The following is a 22884-nucleotide window of genomic DNA, read 5'->3' on the forward strand; positions in this document are numbered from 1 at the left end:
ATCCGACGAGGATCGATCGTTGTTGAAGCGAGACTAATTAACGCTGGAGAAAAGAAGAAGAAAAAAAAGGAACGTCGTTGGAAATAATCATAATAATAATGACGATGATAATGGTAGATATCGAGTTGACCGGAGGGCGTGGACGGGGTTGCGAAGCCAATTGACACACGGTGGAATAGGGTGACCTCGGGGGTGAAGAGGATTGCCAGCTCAGGGCGCTTACCAGAACGCCTTAGGGTGCTCGAGCTCGGATGGGGGATCACGGCGCGGCGTGGTGGGGAAAGTAGCGCGAACGGTCTGACGCCGAGTGAGCCGCTTCAGTTCTACTGAAGCCGCGGTGACGCGCGGTTCGCGCTCTGTTTACCTGTCGTTTGAAAACACGTGAACCGTGACCACGTGGATCTGTGTGGGTGACACAGCGGCACGAATTGACGCGGTGACTTTCGGAAAGTGGTGTATTACTATTTTGTGCGGATCTCGACAACCGTGGACACGAAAACAACCGTCAACCTGGAGCCCACGTGCCAGAAACGGTGAGCGTTGACATATTTATTTTATTGTCCATTAGAATGCGATATCAGGTGAATTTATATTTAATTGAAAATTATCAAATTATTAGAATATTTTTGAAACTCTTTAGATCGCATTCTATAGACATGTTTGTATTTATATTTTGTTTATATCAAGTAGAGTATAGTGGTACCTCGGTATACGTCTGCTTTGGAATACGTCCTGTTTGGACGTGACAAATTTTGCTCGCATATGAATTTTGCATCATTTTTAAATAATTATCTTAGAGAAAAAATTAAATGAATAATCAATTATATTCGGAGTTGATGTATTATTAACTGGACTGATCATACAAGTAAGGATATCATATAACAAAATATGGGAAAGGTTGGTTTGGTATATGTCCTATTCGGTATAAGTCCGAACATCAGGAACAGATTAAGGTCGTATACCGAGGTACCAGTGTATTTACTTGGGGTACTCGAGTACCCCAATCTCTATATTTCGCTTTTGTATATTTCTAATAATTATAAATCATTAAGAAGCGAACGAAAATTAGATCATTTGCGAATAATGAATCTGCATGGTAATTAGAAACTCGCAGCACCACTCGTTCACTCATAATTTATCTAATTACTCGCTTTACTTCCGATTGCAATTTAATGTAGCCGGTCGTGATTAGAAGATAACAAAGTTACTTTGCCTCTCTTTTATTCGGTTTAACGAGGCTAAATACGTCCTTTGGTTAAACTTTATGCAACCACTCGTAGCTTTCACGTGTCGAATCTTTCTCTCCTGATTCTGATAGAGAGTAACGGCTTTATGTACTTTATTAGACAAACTTCGAATGATTATACAAAAAAAGCGAAACCAGGGAAAAAATTGTACGTGTATATTCATGGTGATTTCCTCGAATCATAGTGTCGAAATGTTGCGTGACAAATCGAACGTCTGTTCACGAACGTGGAAACGAAATAGCCGTTAATTAAGTCGCCGGGAAGCCGTCGAAGTTTAAAATGTCTCCGTAATGACAGCCCGCCACGCGAAATGACAGTCGAAACGAATTGATCCTGATTTCGAGCGAGTCCACCGCTCGGTAATATCCGTGTTCCCCTTTGATTGTATGTGAGATTTTTAAATTGCAAGGTGCTCGCGAGCAAGAAAACGGATGTTGGAAATATTGAATGTAATTGAAATGAAATGCATAAAATTCTCAGAGGTCTTATGATTGCACCTTGCAAGTCAATTTCACACCTTTTTTCTCTCGATAATTCACGTGGCTTTACCTTCTATTACTTTTTACGAATTCGCTTCCGTTTTGCTATTAAAATGAATTTTAATTAAAGTTAATAATAATTGAAATTTCTGTCAAGGATACAAAGTAACTTTCCTTTTAGTAATATGCAAGCGTTGAGAACACTTTCTTTCGCAAACAAATATGTTGCATTTTATTGCAACAAAGTGCAATATGCACTTTCACGTGAAGAAAAGATTATAATTGATTTGCAATATTTCAGTGCACTTACTTGTTCATTCTCAGAAAACTGAAGTTACAATGGAATTGCTCAATCCCAAGTTACATTCCATCATCATCGAACAATGCTTATGATCAATTATGCATTTCACGTTCCTTGCAATGACATATCGTGCCGCGACATGCAGAATCCGCTTTCGAGAGTTAATACAGTCCTGCAATAACTCGACATCAGGCTCTCCCGTTAGTTCAGGATACTTAACCGATTTGCAGTACGTGTTTGACCCGATATCGCTTTTTAGAAATATCAATAATGAATAAATGTCAATTGAATTTTTCCCGCGTAAACATTCCCGCCATAGACCTATATGTATGGAATCCTCACCCTTATCTTGTCTTTCTCCCTGGGGATATCTATGGGGAAGAACAAGAGCCCAGGACGTCACCATTTTTCCTGTTGAAACCTGATTTGATCGCGAGTGTGCTTTCTTCCAATCCTGACAAATATCAAACATCAATTTTCTCTTAAAACATCATAAATCTCGGATCTCGACATTCCTTTCAACGCGTAACGATGACGATGAATAAATCACGCGCTCCTAACTATCTTTCCTCGAAGAACCAATATAAAATCATATTTACACCGAGACCAAACATGTAAAATCGCGGATATAAATTTGGCCCTTTTTACAATCACTTTCCAATGGAAATTTCAGGTAAAATCATGAAAAGTTTCGTGATTATCCGGCGTTTACAAGAAGCGTCCGCGCGGTTACAAGCTCTTCAATTTTCTCGCGTGACGCGATCGGAGAATTACGATCGAAGCGTATTAAGCGAGGCTCGTCCGCTTTGATCAGCTTGCGACACGCGGCTCGCGCGACGATGCTCGTGCAGAGCAACGTTCCAGTTCGTTAAGGCTCGCTCGCTATCTGAAATAATTATTGGCCTGTCATCTTGGGACGTGCATCCGTGACAAAGCGAGGTAACGGTTCGCTTGGATGCCCACGCAGCATCGTAGGAAACACGTTTTCTCTCGAAAGCGTGGCAGAAAATGACGAAAGTCCCGGGAACGCGATTTATCTTCTGCCATGCGAAACGACGTGTTTTCCGCGTCGGGAACGCGCGCGTCCCTTTATCATCCTCCATTAATTTCATTACCGACCAACAACCGAGACCGTGGTCTTATTAGAAAATGAACCCCATGAGCTTCTAGTTATTACTGCATGCAGACCCCCTTTTTAACCCATCAATATAGATTTTGATTTTTTAGGAAAATTTTCTCATTTTAATTGATAATATCAAGTTCCCTTATCAGGTTCCATTAATTTTGTTGCGTGCAATAACCAATATCGTAATCCTCAGTAGTTGTAATTTTGTTTTTAAACTTTCAATATATATATTTTCATTTTTATACAAATTCTTTTAATTCTAATTAATAATTTCAATTACCTTTATTGGCATTCATTAATTTCATCAGGATCGTAGTTTTATTATAAAAGAAATCTCATGAGTTGTAGTTTTACTTGCTATTATCATTACATGGAGATTACTTCTAATTAATTAGTACCTATTAATTTGATTGTGATCAACTAACCAGATCGTAATCTTATTACAAAGCAATTTGTATAAGTTGAAATGCAGGTATCTTGTAGTTATTACAGTATGTAAATTACTTCATTTTTAAGCTTCGATATTGATGGCAATTTTTAACTGGTACTAATTGAACATCTGGGATTCCTGTATTAGCGCCTATTAATTTTCTAAAGCGTAATAACCTAATTAGTGCCTTAATATAATGTAATTGAATAATTATCGAAAGAAAATGGAACAAAAATTTAGAGTATCGTGCTAATAATATAAAGTAACAAATTCAAAGGGTAAATTAGAAAATTAATTATCCGTATCTTTAATATTAAAAATCTCTATGTCTGACCACACACGTCCGCTTCCACTGCGCCAGTCACCGTATCAATCCCCCACAGAATCAATTATTCTCATTTCAGTCGAAAAATCTCCCAAAATCCAAACTGTCGATTACATTAACTTTTGTTCAAAAACACGTGAAATTTCTCACACAATGGAGATCAACTTTCTCGACTGGACGTTCCCGAACCAAGTCTACTCTCTAATTAGCAATGACGCAACTGTCGATTATGTTCCCTTTCGATCACAAAAGAACATTCTCCCTTTCATTTCTTATATACCAATCTCAACTTGGATAGATACTACAATCTATAGATGATACCCGAGAAAGAACAAGTTGAGGTAAAGACAGAAAGAAAAACTGGCGGAGGGAAAACAGAGGGTGAGAGGAGTCTATAACGATTGGATTTCCGGCGGGATACGCAGCTGGTTTGAAATAACAGCTGGAATTTCATGATATCCGCGCGTCGCCTCGGAATCGAGGAAAAACACGAGGAGAGACGATGGTGGAAACTTTACGAAGCGGTTACAGGCGCCTCTTCTAGCTAGCTAGTCGACGCGTACTGATAGCGAGCGAAGAAGGAAGAGAAACAGGCCAGGATAGAGAAGGAGGCGTGAAGGGAGGAGGGATACACCACCGGCAGCGTTTTAGAGAACGGATGTGGAAGGGATGTGGACTCTGTGGAAATTGTGCTGGGGTAGGAAAACCGGGGGTTGGAAACTGACCCGGGGGATCGCCGCGGGCGTAGACGAGCTCTGCAGTTGCCGTAATTAGAACCGAGCGCCGCGGGTGTTTAGCTGCAGGCTGACGAGTCTCCTGCGGACCGAAATTATTCATGAACCACCGCCACCCAAGGCGAAATTTTCCCGTAAATATTTTCCCTTGTCCGAGATGTCGGGGCCACGCGTGTACGAGTGAACACACGCTCTCTGTGTCTATCTGTCTGTCTATCTGTACACCGAGGAGTTAGCTATGATCTAGTTTGCTACGATGTCCATTTTTTCTTTCTTGAGGTGTTGATGAATTATGTTCTATGGGTTTATATGGGGCGAGGTTATGATAAGGTTTTTTGTTCATTGAATGAGGAGATTTAACAAGGATGGATGATTTATGCTTGGTAAAAGGTAATCAGCTTCCATCAATTTTTAATTATAATTCATTTTTTTTCTATTTACTCAATGAAGTTGAGAAGAAAACAGACCATAAAAGACAATATCCATGATTAAGCTGAAATGAAAGTACAACCTGAACGATCGTTACAGGGTACCTACTTAATGAGCGCGATCGCGGGCTGATTTTTATCGTTGGTATCGCAATAAACCAATTTCTTACTCTATCAATCGAGTTTTACGATCGATGTAAATCGAATAGGAACGTTACCGTGGCCTTATTTCGAATTTTACATGGTGTACCAGCCTTAACGTTCGTTGGTTGGATAACAAGAACACGCCCATTTAATTATCATGTATCTCGATAAGGATTCGATAAAATTTCAATACGGTGCAATTAAATCGATCGAGCGTTATTAATAAATCAATTTACGAGTTAAATTACAATCCCCTCCTATCGAAATTACCATGAAAGTTCAACGCGAATAAGTTTCTCGCATAGTGCAATTCGCTTAGAGAATTACAAAACTCGAACTTCTGATGGATTCTAACCGAGACTTCTAGTTGGCAGAAAATCAGGACCACCAACGAAGCTACATTCTCCGCTCCTTATCCAATCAATTAATTACCTCGTGCCATCCCACCACTGATCCCTCGCGAATCGATTGATCTTCCATCGATGGTGGCTCGATTTCTTTTAACGTTTGATAATTATTCGAATAATTTGAAAAAAATTGTACAATATCAATCACGGTGTCCACTGACTTTGGAGTCCAAGTTTAATCGCAGCAAATATCATAAATCTAATTCTTTAATAAAAGCGTTAAAATAATTAACATAATCGTCTGATAAAAGCTTTAGAATATTCAATAATTTAGAATTTCAATAATTTATTTGAAATTACAAAATACACTAAACGAACGGACACTATGATTGATATTGTACATCAAGGGGGTGGATTTATCTCTTCTTAGAAATCAGGTGGCAAAGAAATGCTGACGAAGCGACGGCTCCGGGAAAAGGCGCGAGATAATCGTGGAAAGATCTATCGCGACGGCGCATAAAACGCATACAGAGAGAACAGAATTGGCGCGATGCGTGTTGCAACAGGCGTGTGTTGCGTCGCATGAAATTCCAATCTCGGCCAGTTTCAATCCTGCGCGCCACGTCTCGGTCAGAGTTTCCGTCTCGTAGGGTAAGTAGGTGAGCAAGTGGTGGGAATAGGCGAGGATGAAATGGAGCAAGACATGCATTGGCGCGTGTCGGGAGTGCCTTCTCGGCCTCTCCACGGGCTTGTGCAGACCGAAGCGTGTTACGTGGGCAGCTCCAAGCGGCAATCGCTCCTAGCTAGATAGATAGCTATTCGAAATGTTCAAACAGACGAATTATGTATCTACTTTTCATTTCTGAATAAGCGAATTTATATTCTGCTTTTCTAAGTTCACCCTTGAAAAGCGACTCTCTCCATGGTCCGCCATCCGAGAGTTAAATAATGACAAATTTGTGTTTGATCAGTAGGATTGATCGCCCTAATTACTCTTTCAACTATCAATTTTCAACCCGTACACGCAACATGAATGAAATAAAAAATGTTTTTCCTCTCGCGTAATGGAAGAATGGGACAACTCGGTCGGTGATGTATCGCGGCTTAATTGAAGCTCCTCTAAACGGGAATTAAGCGACAAGGCAATGGTGCTTTGAAAGGATGAGCAGAACTACGTGCCAGGCCATGGCATCGATAAATTTCAAGCTACCTCTGTAGAAGTGTTCGTGGCGACTGTGAACGCAAGCCAAACCGGTCGGCACGCGCTTCGACCATCCACCATCGAAGCTCGTGTATGCAGCAAAGAAAAGGAACCACCTTTTCTTGCTGCTCCTTTTACTCGTCCCCCTTTTCGTTTCTTTTTTCTCCTCTTCTCCTCCTGTTACCCTTACCATCGCTTTCTTCCCCTGTTCCTTCGGGGGCCCCCCTTTTTATTTGCGCAACCTTACACGGGTAATCGTGGGGACAATTGAACACGCGATCGTCTCTCGCTTCTTCGAGTTACAGCTTCGGTGACATTACGTTTCTCGGTGCTGTTCAATTCCCTTTATTTTTTCTCGCTGTACTTTCCTTTTGCGGCTGGCACACGCCGCCATTGACATTTCAACTCCGCTTCGAGCTATGCCCCTTTGAGCGGTATGCCCCTTTCAACGATATTGTGACAGATGTTTGCGTGTGACCGACGCTTTGATTCGAAGACGCACGTGTTTCGAGTTTCGCACTGGAATTTGGAAAGTGAACGTGACTGAAATTCTTAGGCTGAGTCGATGTTTTATGGTAATTTTTCGGACACGGGGTTCCAAAGAATTGATGTACATTTGCATTTTGCGAGTGCACCGATGCACCGATGCACTTATGCAAAATTTGTCTTGTCTAAATTTACTCGGAACAGAATTGATCCACTTATGTCTGACTAGGTATGGCTGTTTCTACTGTGTAGTAGGACTACAAATTCTAGTCTTCAAATATTACAATAATTTTCTTAATTCATTCTATCCATAATTTTTAGTTACAAATCATTTATATTTATAAGCAATTACTAAATGTTACATTGCAAATAATGTTTATAACTCAAATACTTTAACAAAGTTTAGCCACCTGTTTTTCACCTGAAGTTTCCACAAGAAACTTCGCTCCTATCCTTTGATCATAATTAACACGAAAAACCGAGGCTACCTGCAGATAAAATTCCACGCTCGTCGAAAAAATATCGCTGTAACCCAATTACCTTCTCAACGGTACGTTTAATCCAACCACCTTCATCGTCATCATTTTACATCCTCCTCCTCGACTTTCGACCCACGATCATGCTCTACACACGACACCTTCTCATCCTGTTCTCCATCCTCTTTCTCCTTCTCCTCCTCTTCTTCTTCTTCTTCTTCTTCTTCTTCTTCTTCTTCTTCATTACACCACGTCCTTCTGGCTCACAGAACTAACTCGTAAGAAGACTTCATCTATCTTGCGAAAGCACCGCCGCTTATTAAACCCGGTAATAACTACCGTGATGTTCCCGGCTGATCTTCAATCAGCAGATCTAACGAGTTACTCGCGGAATGGCGGATGTGGGTTAGCACGAAAGCTAGGCGAAGAAGATTCCACCAAGGACGTTCGTCGACGAACGTCCTCGAGGAAAACTAGGTACACGCGTTGGGTGGTCCCTTTTTTTTTCTTTCTTTCTCCTGCGATTCGTTGCTCTCCATTTTATACACGATCTTCGACCTAATTTCCCGAGACACTCTGATCACCCGCGGCGTTTATGCAGGATGATATTGCGTTACCGGAAGCGCGTCAGTTTATAACGCGTTTCAACACTGAATTTTCTTCGAATGATAAATTATCGTTGCATCTGAAAGTCGTTTGAATTGTCTGCAGTTGCAACGGGTGCAACACGATTTCCTGCTTTTATTGCCAGGGTCACAAGTTGATTCGGTCACCGACGTAAACTTGTCTATCGCGTTAATTTCAAGCAGTCGTAAATCTTCAAGAGCCACATGCGTCATCGATAAATGGAACGATCATAGAGACATTAACGGCTCTGAGAGGACTGTAAAGCGTCTCTTCGGCGTAGAAATTACCTGGCGAACCGTCGTTAAAACAAGCTATAGCTTCTCGATAGAAATTTTTACTTTAAATCAATTGTCGTGGGAACACGATCGAACTGCTTTTGTTTTATACGCGTTCGTACATCGGTTCAGCGACGCGTGAAAACGATCAGGATCTTCGTTTTTGCGAGAGTTCTTGCTGTTCCGGTTGTCGTCTCTGGAATCGCGTTGGAATGTACTCGATCGAGCGAATTTATCGTCGATGCTGGTTAACCGACTCTCTCAGGTGTTGGAACACGGTAAAATCATGTTGAAAGGATCAATCGTTTCCCGTTCGCCGTCCGGGAAGATTTCTCTTTATGATTTGTGGAACTCGAAATGGTAATAAGTCGAATTTATCTTAATAAAGTGGCTCGTCCAGTCAGGTTACCTTGACGCTTTTACCGAGACACTCAGTATAATATAAAAGCGACCATTTTATATCCTCAAATGAAAAATAATATTATTTTTTAATTCCATTTAAACATTAACAAAGATTCTCTTGCGCAAATATGATTTAAAAAGAAATATTAATTGATTCCATTAAAAGCTAACGTAATCAATTTTTTTTCCACCAAATTTTTTCAATCATTCTCCAATGAAAATGTCGCATGACGTTGTATAAATAAAAGCATGACTATAATTTTTACATGGTTAAATCATCGGTGGAACACGAGCGTGCAAATCGATGTAAATCGAGTGTAAATTGAGATTTCCTTTAAGGATGCGATTAAAATGTTGGATGCCTCCTAGCCTGGAGCTTGGTAAAAGACATGCTCGATTAAAATCTTGCCGCTAATTAAACTCGAACGTTGGACAAAAAACGCTGAATCAACGACGGGATCGAAGCTTAAACCACGAGGTACCGGCCTCTCGTTTGGCTTGCGAAGCAAAGTAGAGATACAGTAGTTTGGATAAATATTTATATAAGAGGCTCGTACGAATGGGGCATAAATATAGAAGGATAAGGGTATAAGGACAAGAACACCAGACAAGTATTCATTATTATGCTGCCTCTTCACAGTTGTCTCAACCTCTTTCGTACGACTGTCTGGTTTTATGACTCGTTCAGACAGAAACTATTGTATTCAGATGTATAAAATTCATGATATTATAATTAAATTGTAAGTGGGAAAAACAAGAATGGAAATCTGGATCTTCATATTTATTTTAATAATAAATAATAAACCATTTACAGTGGTGAAATAAATTTTTAAATACTATCCATGTTACGCAATGCATAGTTAAAAAACATTGGTAATAATATTAATCCAACTAATCTGCATCTCTGTATTCTCGACGACCTTTCGACCAACGTTATTCTCCTGTTGGTCGAGAAAAAAAGATCTCGGTTCCAGAGGTACTAGAGAAGTCCCGACTTCTGGCATTAACGTGGCCCCAGGCATTTTAAATAATACTATTCGCGAAAGAAAATGAGGCATTTTCGAATTTGCATCAGCAATGGCCCCGAGCTATCAGTGTCCTCAGTGTTCTTCGAGTAAGTACCAGTCGGCGAGACAAGGCTTTCTTGTACACAAGTGCCCTGAAACGATTCCAACGAGACTGCATGAACCGTGCATATATGCACCACCTAAATTTGAATTATTTGCAATGACTATAAGTTTTTTAATGATAGTAACAGAGGGTTGTTTCAATCCTCCTGTGGGCAACTTAGGGCCTCAGGCTTCCCTTTCGATATTAATTTCCTTTTAACAATTTTTTTCATTCTTTTGAAAATATTGCCAGATCATTTAGAATCTCTATTCTGTGTATACTTTTGCATCGATTCAAGCTTTCGAAATTCAAGTATCATAATTGGCCACCTGGGTTAATCGTTTTATCAATTACCTTGAAGGGTGACCCCGGAAAACATCGGAGAATAAATGAAAGCCTTCGATCCTTCAACGAACCTTAATTAACCCTACATTTCCATAAAAATCCGCTTAACACATAACGACAGCTTCTGTCGTACGTAATTTCACTGATCGATACTGGTAACCTGACAAAATAATCAACCGACACGATTCATTTGATATGTAAAAAAGGAATTTGGATTCTTATGGTCCACCGAGTGTCTTCAAGATTTTCACGTGCCACGGCGCGGTTTAGAGAAACGCGCGGTCGATCGACTAGAAACAGGGAAATTTGCATAGAACAACTGCTCCAGGCGGTTCGATGTCCACGTAAACTTATCGGACTTCTAGTTTGCGACGACGTACACGCGCTGGGGACACGCGCGTGTCCTTAGAGCGTGTTAGACCCCTTCTCGTTATTGCCTTAGGCGATCCTCATCTTGGCACATGTACACACAGCTGATCGCTTTAAACAGCCTGCTTCATACTTTGCACACCACTGTTCAGAGAGATCTAACAAAATAATTTCAACAAAATTTTAATGAAAAAAGAATTAATTCTTCTTGTATTTTGTATGGTCTGACCACTGCTGTCTGAATCTACTTACGCGCCTAGTTGGAATTTTAATTGATCTGATAATCATCAATAATTGGCTTCACGAATCTGTTTTAATTGAATAATTATAAAGGATCAAAAGGGGGAAAATTTCTATTTTTTTATAAATAAAAAATAAGACTGTCTTTCACCTATATAGAATATTGGAGTAGAAATGCAACAGCTTATGAAATATTAAATAATAAAGACTACGTTTTAAGTACTAAAGCATGAAATTATTAAATTTACGATTCTTAAAGCGAGATAGTAATAACTTAATGGATTTTCTTTAGCCCGTCGTAAAATGCGTATTAAACCTGCTATTTGCTATTATCCTTTTATTTACTAATTGCAAAATTCTGAAGTATTCAAAAGAGTTATCTAACAAATTACTATCGTTACGTTGCTCTTTCACTTTCCAGTTTCTTCTCTTTCTTCCTATTCTATCTGGACGCTATCAATAACGCTAACCGCGTTGATGTAATAAAAGCAATTCAATCTTTGTTTTTACGTAACTGCAGAAATGACACTGTAGGAAACATTTGCGATTTACCTTTCCCAGATATTAGATTGGAAGCTAAAGTCGGATCGAATGTAGTGTGTGTCGTTTCGATAATAATTGACCCTGCTCGGATCGTTCTTACTCGCGATTTGCCATGCAATTATGATGTAGGTTAATTACGTGTACATTTATACATGTATCTATATTAGTGGAATCTACATACGTTAATCGATTGCCTAAAGGCATTCCAAGGATAATGTTTGTTACACTGATCGATGCAAAATTCCCATAAATCGCGTGTATTTCAAAGTGAAATTGGTTTAAATAGAACAGGAAATTAGGATTCCATTTAACAATGAATTAAATTTAAAAAAAAATGATTGAATAGAAATAAGGTATTGGTTATCAACTCGTTCTGTTACCATTCCCCAATAATACCCACAGGAGTCTCCATAATCTCTACAGCCACGATTCTTTCCACATAACTTCACACCCTCAAACGCAACCCTATACGTCCCCCTTGGAGATTTATCGTCGGCCCGGTTGCACTCGCTGCGTCAATTAAAATATATGGGGCAAGCATCCAAATAAACAGCCTCGCCACGTTCCTCTGTTATTCCACATTCATAAACGTCCACGAGAGACCATGGATTCGCCCCAGGCGACCAACACGGTCGTTGTTGCTCTCTGCAACGCATACACCTTAACTCGTTACGTATGATCTCAGATTTCTTATTTTAAATAAGAAAAATTATCAAGGTGCCATTTGTTATTTAAAAGTAAGAATTTATCCATCGTTGATTGTTCTAGTTTCAAGGGGGTGAATCACTTTGAAGCACCCCCAAAAATAGGCAAATTTCAGACATTTCTTTTATAATTAATTAGGAAACAAAAAGCTCTGATCTTCTTAGAGAATATAAATATAAATTTCTATTTTATATTCCAATTTTTAGAAAATAATACCATTACAAAATGGCAAGGTTATTAAAAATCCTTTCCGTTGGAATATTGATTACTATATCGCGTCGGATCAAGTACCAACGTTTCAAATATTATTTTTGGACTTAGTTGCAAAGATATTCTATGCAGCCAAACGTAACTTGCGACGACCGCAACGCGGATTGCTCGACGATGTCGAAGAGCAACGAAGAAAAGATTCTGCATCGCGTATCGCGTTGTTCCCGCGGCGATCTTGGTATACCACGGACGAGAAGAAGAAGAAGAAAAGGAGCAGAAAAGAGAAACCAGTCCCCTTGGCGTACCTTAGTCCTCATCGAACGTCGCAACGAAGTCCGGCTTACAGGCTGAAAATAAATATCGTGGCCGGCAACGACGACGACGACGAGAACCTTCTTTCCTTCTCGAGTTTCGTGGTCGATGGTACTTCCATCGGGTTCTTTAATACCCCCACGGTACACAGCCTCGTATTTATTGGGGTTTATACGGCGATGGTTAACGTTACCACGTCTTGCAATGATTTATGCCCTCGAAAGCTAGTTGGGATTCGTGGTTCGGGGTGAGATGATTGATTCCCTGCTACGATATGGTTCTTGCAAATTATTTTGTAAAATATATAGGAAGAAATTTATATTTTTATCGGTGATAATAGAAGCGTAGTATTATTAATGTTTTTTAGATAATATTTCATTAAAATGGGGTAATAGGAATAGAGGGTAAGAAGGGTAAAAAGGAAAACTTTCTTCTATTTCATAATTTTAAACAATATTATTTGACAAATTCTAAAAAATACAAGATTCTTCAACCAAAAGCAACAAAACGAAGCGGGGGCTGAGGAACGAAGCATAGAATGTATACATAGGTTAGAAACGAGTACAGTCTCTCTTTGGAACCGACCCTTCGAATTTTCTCATTGGTCGGACCACAGCGAGTTTGGTTTTCCTCGTTAAATATTGTTCTACCGTTAATTGCCTTATTAATACGTATGTATGAAAATGACCGAGGAAGGTACGGCGTGCGTGTGGGCCGGTACGGAAAGCTGGTCCGAGGCGTTCCGGATCGGCGGCTCGACCGAAAACAATGCCCTGCTAAATCAGCCTTATCGTCGCGACCAGGAGGATCGATAAATTAAATCGAGCCCCGGTCGTGGTTGAAATCGGCCCGCGAGCGCGACCTCGTTAGAGGGAAAGTTCCAAGTTAATGTCAGGAACGAGCGAGCGGAATTTCGACTTCTAAATGGCAGCTGCGAACGTTCGTCCTGACGTTTCCACCGTTTAGAAGGAAAAATCCCGGGAAATGCGAGTTTTTACGTACCTTTTGCGATGGAACGATTTGTAAGAGATGAAGTTGATTCATGATTTGCAAGGATTCTATTGCTATAAGTTAAAATTACAAATTTTTCTATTTATTATTATAAGGATATTATAGTATATTTTCTATAGATACTATTACATTGCATGGAATTTTAATTACAGACGGAAATGTGAGGCCGACGGAAAGGAGGCGAAGGCAGAGCTGGCACAACGCAATATGTTCCCTAGCGCTCAAATTAAAATGAGGTAAATGAACCTAAAGTTTAATGTACAATTTTTAAACGGAAGAGTTTTATATATTGCAAAAATAATTTAAAACAAAAGAAAACATGAAAATGATATGAAATCCAGATTGAATTAAAATTGGGCCTCTCTCCATGGTCCGCCGTACAAGAGTTAGGAATTTCTTATAAATATCTCTTTATTACTATCATTTCTACAAAAATTGTTACAAATAATGAAATATTATAAAGGAAAGACGATAAGGATCGAGTGAAACAAGTTCCCTACTTCTTCCAATGAATAATATCTATCAATTTTATAAAAAATTTCATTGAAGAATCGTAAAAAAGACCAAAATTTCCAATTTTACGATCTCATTAAATTTCATTACGTTGCTGAATTACCAGTTTTCTCGTTATCTCCTTTCTTCATCGTTCTTCCTGAATTGTCGAAGCACGAGCTTCGAAGGCTCGTAGAAGGAACAGGGGCCTGATGGTGGCTAATGTCGAAAGTATCTTTGTCAGATTGCTGTCGCCAAGCAGTTCGCCGGCCACGTCGCCCACAATGTCGAATTCCTCGTCGCCGACGCCACCGACGCCGGCTGCACCGGCGTACAACCAGAAGATGACCGGGATACCGTGCGTGGCGGCCGCATCCAGGTACACGGCGCCGGTCCACATCGACGTAGGCGGCACCATATACACGTCCTCTCTCGAAACGTTAACCAAGTAAGTGCACGAACACCTTGTAATCCATGGAAACGCGTTAACACTTTGAAAGCTACGAGATCAAGCGCCCAACCGTCGATCTAATTTATTACGCGAGAGGAAAAGTGAAATCAGCGATAATGAACGTGTGATAGACATTTTTACGAACGACTTAAACCGCTTGCTCGTACGGGAAAGTTGAAATCGGTCCTCTGATCTGTCGTCCGCCATTAGAATATCGCAGTTGATCGAACATAGGGAAATGAGTTAATCCCGCGTGATTGATTAGATTTTCTTTCACGTTAAATGAAAATTGAAACGTCCCGATCCATCGAAGGAAAACCGGAATTTCAATCGTAAAACGAACGTATGATAATTTTGGAAAGTCACGAACGAGTGGGAAGTTAAGATCGGATATGATTAAACAAGCAATAAATGTATCTCAAGACTTACTTTCACTGAGCGTGAATAATATCACTCGTTTCAAAGACACCGATATATTTCTCAAATCATAAATGTTTCCCCATAAATTTGAATAGGAGAGAACCAATTATATTTACAAAATATTCAATTTTTATTATTTAACGAAATGAAATTTTATTAAGAATTTGAGTTAGTCTTTCCGTCAAAGTTACTTTTATCATTCATATGGAGGTAGATTAGATGGATCGCTATGCGAGAGAGTAGAAAGGGAGCGTGATGGCCAAATCGCGGAAACGTGACCATCGACAACGCTCCAGGATGTTCGTAGAGATATTCTACGAACATATCGCTCGCAATCAGGCACACCGTTACCATGGCCGACAGTGTCCAAAGGCTATTTGCGGTATTCCCGTGTACTTTATGCATAAAAGAGACGTAAACGTGAAAGCCCCAACTATGCTTTGCGAAAAGACGCTAATCTCGAGCGGATGAAATCCAGTCTCGCCGGTCCACGGTTCGTTCGATCGACGAAAATCCGTTGAAATCTTGACGAGAGGCAAACGATGCCACTAATCATCGATTCGAGGCAGGTAGCTCGATTCAACGAACACCTTTTGCTCGTCTTTTAACGATCACCTCCGTCATTGGCCAACTGTTGCGCGTACAGGCAGAAGCTGTTTGATAAATCTCGACGATCAGGATGGTAATAAATTACCAGCCATACAGCAATCAAATCCATCGTGTTTGATAATGAATACGAGATAGGCTTCCGCTTTTTTTTTCTTCTTTCCTCTTAACCTTTCCGTGACGATCGCGTTGAACGTTACAAATGCTACCGTCGCGTCGTAAGGAGGTTCAGATAGATGCGCGATGAACGGAGAACCGAGGCTGATATTTTAGATTTTGAGAATTTAGATTGTACGATACATATTTTACAAACACAAGGGTGTTAATTTATAATTTTAAAAGAATAGCGTAAAATTTAGAAAATGAATATAATGTGAAATAGGAAATGAAATTATAATTAGGGCTCTCTCTGGTCCGCCGTCGGAGGGTTAATTTCTACAAGTGAAATACTTCACAAATGATCAGCATCGCACAGTAAATCATAATTAAATTATATCATAATTTATCAATCCATTTAAGGAAGAATTTATAAGAATTCCAAGAGTCTAAAGGGGTTAACTTAGGTATAATTTATAAGGCAATTTAAGAATTAATCAATTTTGCGGAGAAAACGGTTCCGCTTGGTTGCTCTCACGCAGCACAGTGATAAAACGATTCAATGGTCGGAGCAATACAGTTACACAGGAACATCTCGCGATATATTCATGCCGGTGCTCGTTACGATCACACGCTAACTAACTTCGACATGGATGGATATCTCGGTGCCTCGATCGACGAGAAGAAACGTTAGTTACATTTGAACAGAATCGGTTGGAGAACCGCGAGTATTCGCGAGAAAGTTAATTCTAATTGGCAAACAGGAGGCCCCTCGTTGTCGTCGAATAACGTTAACGGGAACGTTAACCGATTCACTGAATCTCGGCTTCGATTCCAACCACCAGGAGGCTTCGGAAGATTTACGACACGATCCCGTTAGACGAATCGGCCCCTCGAAACAATGGATCGAGAGAAATCGTGGTCGATCCACCCACTCGAACGTACCCCCGTGATATTTCAATTTTATGGAGAAATAAAGGTCGACAGCGAGATATTAGAATCAATTAGGAGATTCTTAATTGCGTAACGAGAGGAGACCCGCGGTCGGTTCCCTTCAATTTATATCAATTATCTGATAACGCTGCCAATAAAGTATGAAGATAAGGGCAGTAGCTTCGAGCTGGCTAAAAAAGGAAAGACGAGATCACGATTCGAATGGATAAATGGATATTCGTTAAGTTGTTAATTGGACATGATAAGTTAAATCATCGTTCAACTGCACTGAATAAGGTTGTTGCATGTTAAATGGGCGATTTCGAAATATCAGAAGTCTGATACGATTCGATGACATAAAAGTATTACAAAATGGTACTTGTGGTATATCAAATCAAAGCTTAAAGTTTGCTGAAAATTGCTACATAAATGGTTTATCAATATTCTTAGTACAAAATGAATAATTACTTCTACAATTATAGAATTTAAATAAAATTGATTTTATCAGGGAATTACTAAAATAATTTTCTCCCTATCGATGAAATCACCTGATCGACTGAATTCAATTTAAAATGCATATTTAATCGAGCTACCGGGGCATGAGTCAGTTTTTAATCGATCTCCTGACCGGACGTAATCGTTCGTATCAATTTTATTAATCGTCGTGAAAGGTCGAAGATAAGTATACCGATTTGTAACAGCAGTTCGAGAAGGAAAGCCATGGATATCGTAGAAAACCGGACAACCTCTCCGCCATCTCCGACACGCTCGATTGCACCTTCCCCATTACACACGGTCGACCTTATTGTTTTGTCGAAAGTACCACGAGATTGCTGTCCGTTCGATCGTATCGAAACGACCGTAGGAAAAGTCGCGAGACCAGACTCGTTTCGATCCAACTGTGCCCGAGATCGTGGGTCGTTTATGCTACCGTCTTACACCCGATCGTTTTCTGCTCGTTAAACGTTCATTTTCTCTCGTATAGTAGGATTATTTTATTATAGAAATTTTATATATAGAAAATAATAAGAAATTCATTCGGGCAAAACAATGAAAAAGTATCATTTTACCATTTCAATTTTTTTAATTTTATTGCAAAGTAATTAATTAACAGCATTATAATAACGAGTATGCACTCGTAGGAGAACAAGAGGTTGGCCAATACAAAATCGTTTTGTCAGAGTTGAGCAAATTGTCCCAGGATGAAGGGTAAGGAAACGAGGACTCGCTGAAACCTCCACGGGATAGCCTGAGGGCGTTGCTAAGTCTTCGCCAGGACTCTCCAAGCCGGCAGGATGATGGACGATGTTTTAGGGATTACGTGATACCGGAAGCACAAACTAATGATCGGTAGTTACGTCAATCCTGAAAACGTCTAACGGAAAACTACTGCTTGACCGTGAGATTAATGCATTTCAAACCGAGATGCATCTTGCAACGAAATCTATCTAAATTGATGCATAAAAAGTTGTTGGTAAAAAATGATAATTCAGCTCGCGATGATAGTTTTATCACGGTATTATCATTCCAATAATTTAGTATCATGTTCTGTTTGAAAATAGAACCATTTGTATGCTCGTTTTTATGCTATTACCGTTCTTTATTGCTTGATTTAGCGGCAGTTTCCAGCAAACGATCGGGAACATTTCCCTGGTTAACTGACTCGCGGCTCGTATCCTTATCCACGCACGATCACGCCGCTCGATCATTATTATTATTGCTGTCCATTGTCGTTCGTTTCTCGAAGACCGGTGTATAAATTCTCGTAGGTGTCTCGACTTGAGAAACGACTATCTTCGATGCGATCTTCGCCGATGCCGTTATACGAGTCGACGATGATTTAGCTGGCGTAAATCAATTTCATGAGTAACACGGGGGAACGCGAAAGGTGGGGCTTCCTTTGGCAACCGTTCCAATATCAATTTTACCAGATATATTCCGAAACGTTGTATATTCTTCGATTGATCTAATCGAACGAACAGTATCTCGTATCTGTCGATGTATTTAGAAATTTTCTCGTTCGCTCCGACACCGTTTCTATCCAACCATTGATTTGCAACTGTATATTTTAAACGGATTTGTTTGGATGCAATTTCAATAGAACGACTAGCATTTGAAATTGCAATTTGCCCTGCGTTTAATGGGTGAAAGGTGCAACTTACTTATCATACAATACACTGTACTACGATACCATTGCGACCCGAGGACTTTTACTGCCTTTCACGCGACGATTGGACTAACAAGTAACTATTGCGGATAAAATGACCGATTTATTCATAGAACACTTTCTACGGCTATAATAATATTCTAAAAGAATATATGTTTTACCCTTCAAGGATCGATCACCTTTGACTCAGAACTTTTTAATTTATCCCTCGGACGACGGACCATGGAGAGAGCCTTATATATATTTTATAAGCTTAGGTTACGATTGACCTAGGCTCTACTGTTTAAGAGTTAATATACCTTCGATCGAATTTTCTAATACTAAAAAGGAATGGATGTTAATTCAATTGGAATAATTAATGAATTAATCTAATTCACACCTATGCGAGAAGAAGTAAATCTTCAGGAACTAAACCTTGATTCAAACAACTCGTTCACGTATCCACATAATCAGGGTCGTATAAAAGCAGTCACGAATTGCGTACACACATGTGTATGTGTGTATATTTATGTGCGAAGCAAAACAAGAGCAGGAATCTGAGTGATGTGAGCCGATCGTTTAGCGTTTTCCCATAGCGAGTGGATCTGACCCGGGATCGGACCTCGGTCGGTCGGTGGGCCCAAGAAATCGCCCGGGGTAATCACGCCGTTCTTCCTCCGCCCCTGGTACCGTTTCCTCCCCCGCACATACACCCTTTCCGCGCCATGATTCCCCACAGACAACGCGTTCTTTGCCTGCGAGCATCATATATCCACCTTTACCTTCCCTTTTGTTCCTCTTCGATGCTTTCTCACTTTTTTTCAACTCTCTATCCACCACCATCGTTTCTCTTCCCTGTTACTTCGACCTTACCTCTTCTTCTTCTTCTTCTTCGTCATCCTCTTCACGGTTCAGTTTGGATCGATCTTGCTCTGTCAGACTCTATTGTACGCTTTGATAAAGGAAACGAGCGGTCAAAGGATGATGGTTTTATTTGAGAAGACATTGATTTGATTTAATCGCTTGAATACCATTATTATCTGGAGGTTACTATGTCGTCGGGGTCATCGGTGATCGACGTTCGAAATTTTGTATCACCTTATAATAATGTGAGGTAATAAATTGAAAGGACAATTAATTCTCTATCGAAAGTATAAAAATGTTAGGAGCAGCCAATATTCGATAACGTTCTTTCCAAGGGTTGAATTTCTGACACAGTATCCACAGAATTTTCATTTTCTCGTTGCACGAGTCTCGAGTTTCGCGAGGTACCGTCGAAAAGAGCGAGAACCAGAGAGAAAGACGACGATCCTTTCGTAGTATACACGTATATATAAACGTCGTCCCACCTACCCCGGGGTGTCTTCTCTTTCTCTGTCTCGTCCGCTAAAGTCAGATCGCCCACGGGCTCCAGCGGGCCGTCGTTATTATATGTTATCGCCATGGAAGGTATGGGAACCGGCCCGAGGGGGCACCGGATACCTACGTCGGTATTTCCCCCTCGTTGTGCCATAACGCACCGACGAGAGATACACGAAGAACCGACTCTCCAACCTCTTTCTCTCCTTTCATTCTCTTTTCCTATGTGCTCGTTCTCTTGCCGGCCTTCGTCTTTAGCACAATCTCGTCCTCTTTGTCCTTCTCGTCCTTTTTCCAGGCCACTCGTCTATTATATGCTAAATTACGACGACCTTCGGCTCGCACACGCAGAATCGTGCTGAGAGCGGTATCAAAAAATGCATCCGACCACTATCTTTCGGTATTCAATGACGAAATTATAGAAAGGGTTCGAATTCTGTTGCATTTAGTCAAAAATTGTAACTTCAACTTTGGTGTAATATCACACTATATCAAAATGCAATTCTCAGATTATATCGAGCGCAGAGGAACGCAACAAGGATAGTGCAACTCGATCGGCGATGCAACGCGACGTGAAACGCGCTCGAAAATGTCACGGGCACTTTCTAAAGCCAAGCCGGAAAAGGTGGCACGGTTCGACGTCAGCCATCTGCATATCCGCGTTCATTAAGTCATTGACTTTATCGAGTTAACGCGGTGACTGTCGCAGTAGATACGGTCGTATTAAAACTTAAGAATATCAAGTATTATTAGTATCATTATACGCGTTCTCTCACAACGAAAAGGGTTAATCCTCGTTTTCTCTTTGTTTCCACGCTTCTCCCGTTTCCCCCCTCGCGCGCGTCCTTTCTCCGTCACGAAACGTATCCGTTCCAGCAGCTTTCACGAAAATGATAGCAGCTTCGTCTTCTCCCGCGGCACGATAACCGGAATAAAGAGATGAAATTCGAGGCCAGTGATGACGAGATAATCGATCGTTGCCACGGGATTAAGCGATCGAAATCGCGCGCGTAATAAGCAACCCTTCGAAAGTACTTCGATAGTTATCTCTGCTTTGTACTTCGTATCTTCATTTCAACGGTGCCTGCGTCGAAGGACTTTTCACTTGCGACCCTCCGTTCCTCGAACAAATTTCCATTACACTTTTCGTCGATCCAATAAAATATGAAATTTTACCGGTTCGATGATGCCGCGGTCTTTACTTAGCGGCACATTCGTTCACGACAAAATGTATAACATGTACGCTTTACAACGTGACGTTAATCGGTCCTCCGCGTCCGGAGATCATCAATTAAAGCGGAACCGCAGAGCTGGTGGGGTTGGTTAAAAATTTCGGCTCGAAACAGGTGCAGCTAGCTTGTAACTTGGAGCGATTTCGACAGGTGATCAGCAACACAGACACCTGCTCCCGTCTCAACGAGACCTCGTCAATGCGAAAGCGTAATTTATATGTCGCTACACGCGGAACATCCGATAGCCTCCAGTGACTGTTTAACGATTCATCGATCGACAAGATTTAAAATGATGCAAAAGACCGTGATGATACGAGCTTACGAATGACAATGTTTTGTTCGAGGAAACCCGGAAGGCAGATTTTGAATCCGACCCACCGTGTAACACGGTAGAAACGAGACTTTTTATTTTATACAAATTCTTATTCACAGGCTAAAGTGTCAGGTAGCAGAAAATGTTAAACGTAGACGTATCCAACAAGAATGATATGTGGCGAAGTTAAAGTTGACAGTCGAGATTCTTAAATGTGATAAACTTCGTGACTTTGCAATTTCTCTATCTTGATTAAGCTATTTGTCTGGACAGAGCTTGAAAGAAATGGATGTTATCAGTTGATATGCATTCAAGAACGTATGACAACCATTCGAATGTCTGTTCGCAGGTACCCGGAATCGAGGCTAGCGAAATTATTCAATGGCAGTATCCCGATCGTTTTGGACTCTTTGAAGCAGCACTACTTCATCGACAGGGACGGAGGTATGTTCAGACACATCTTGAACTTCATGAGGAATTCCCGTCTACTGATACCGGACAATTTCGCCGATTTGGATCTGTTACTCGAGGAAGCGCGATACTTTGACATCGCACGTAAGTGAAACTCTTATTATTTTCATTATAGTGTAGGATAGGGGAGAAAAAGGCGTTTCGTCTCGGGATCATCTGTCAGACTTGTCAATGGGGCTGACAACAGACTGTAAAGTCTTTGTTTATTTTTATTATTTATTGTTATTGTTTTTGTTGTAAAGTAGTACATTGTTGGTTCTTAGCTTATTTAAATACAAAAACTAACAGAAAAAAGACTGAATATATTCTAGTATTTGATATAGCCGGCTTGCTCGTTATTCGGTCAGGACTCGAGGGCAACATCGTCACAGCCTGGTCACACATTAAACCGAACAACAATATGGTTTTTAATAAAATATACGCAGTTGATAACAATATATACAACGTTTTATACCTAGGAACAACATACGATCCCTGCCCCAGACACCTATC

The 22884-nt window shown here is 40.4% G+C and overlaps 1 protein-coding gene across 2 annotated transcripts in view; it reads left to right on the top strand.

Moving 5' to 3' along the window:
* The first annotated feature begins 304 nt into the window (after positions 1-304).
* The window catches only part of twz (BTB/POZ domain-containing protein twz), a 29357-nt gene continuing 6777 nt past the window's right edge, over positions 305-22884 (top strand). Inside the window, exons 1-4 of one of the 2 annotated variants that reach the window (XM_034334888.2) lie at positions 305-533; positions 14026-14109; positions 14598-14813; positions 22271-22476. In XM_034334888.2, the coding sequence (XP_034190779.2) occupies positions 14081-14109; positions 14598-14813; positions 22271-22476 (451 nt within the window). In that variant the 5' untranslated portion in view covers positions 305-533; positions 14026-14080. The remainder of the gene's footprint in view (positions 534-14025; positions 14110-14597; positions 14814-22270; positions 22477-22884) is intronic. The other variant, XM_034334895.2, reaches the window with a different exon arrangement.

Source organism: Osmia lignaria, chromosome 9 (assembly GCF_051020975.1).
Source record: "Osmia lignaria lignaria isolate PbOS001 chromosome 9, iyOsmLign1, whole genome shotgun sequence".
Lineage (NCBI taxonomy): Eukaryota > Metazoa > Arthropoda > Insecta > Hymenoptera > Megachilidae > Osmia > Osmia lignaria.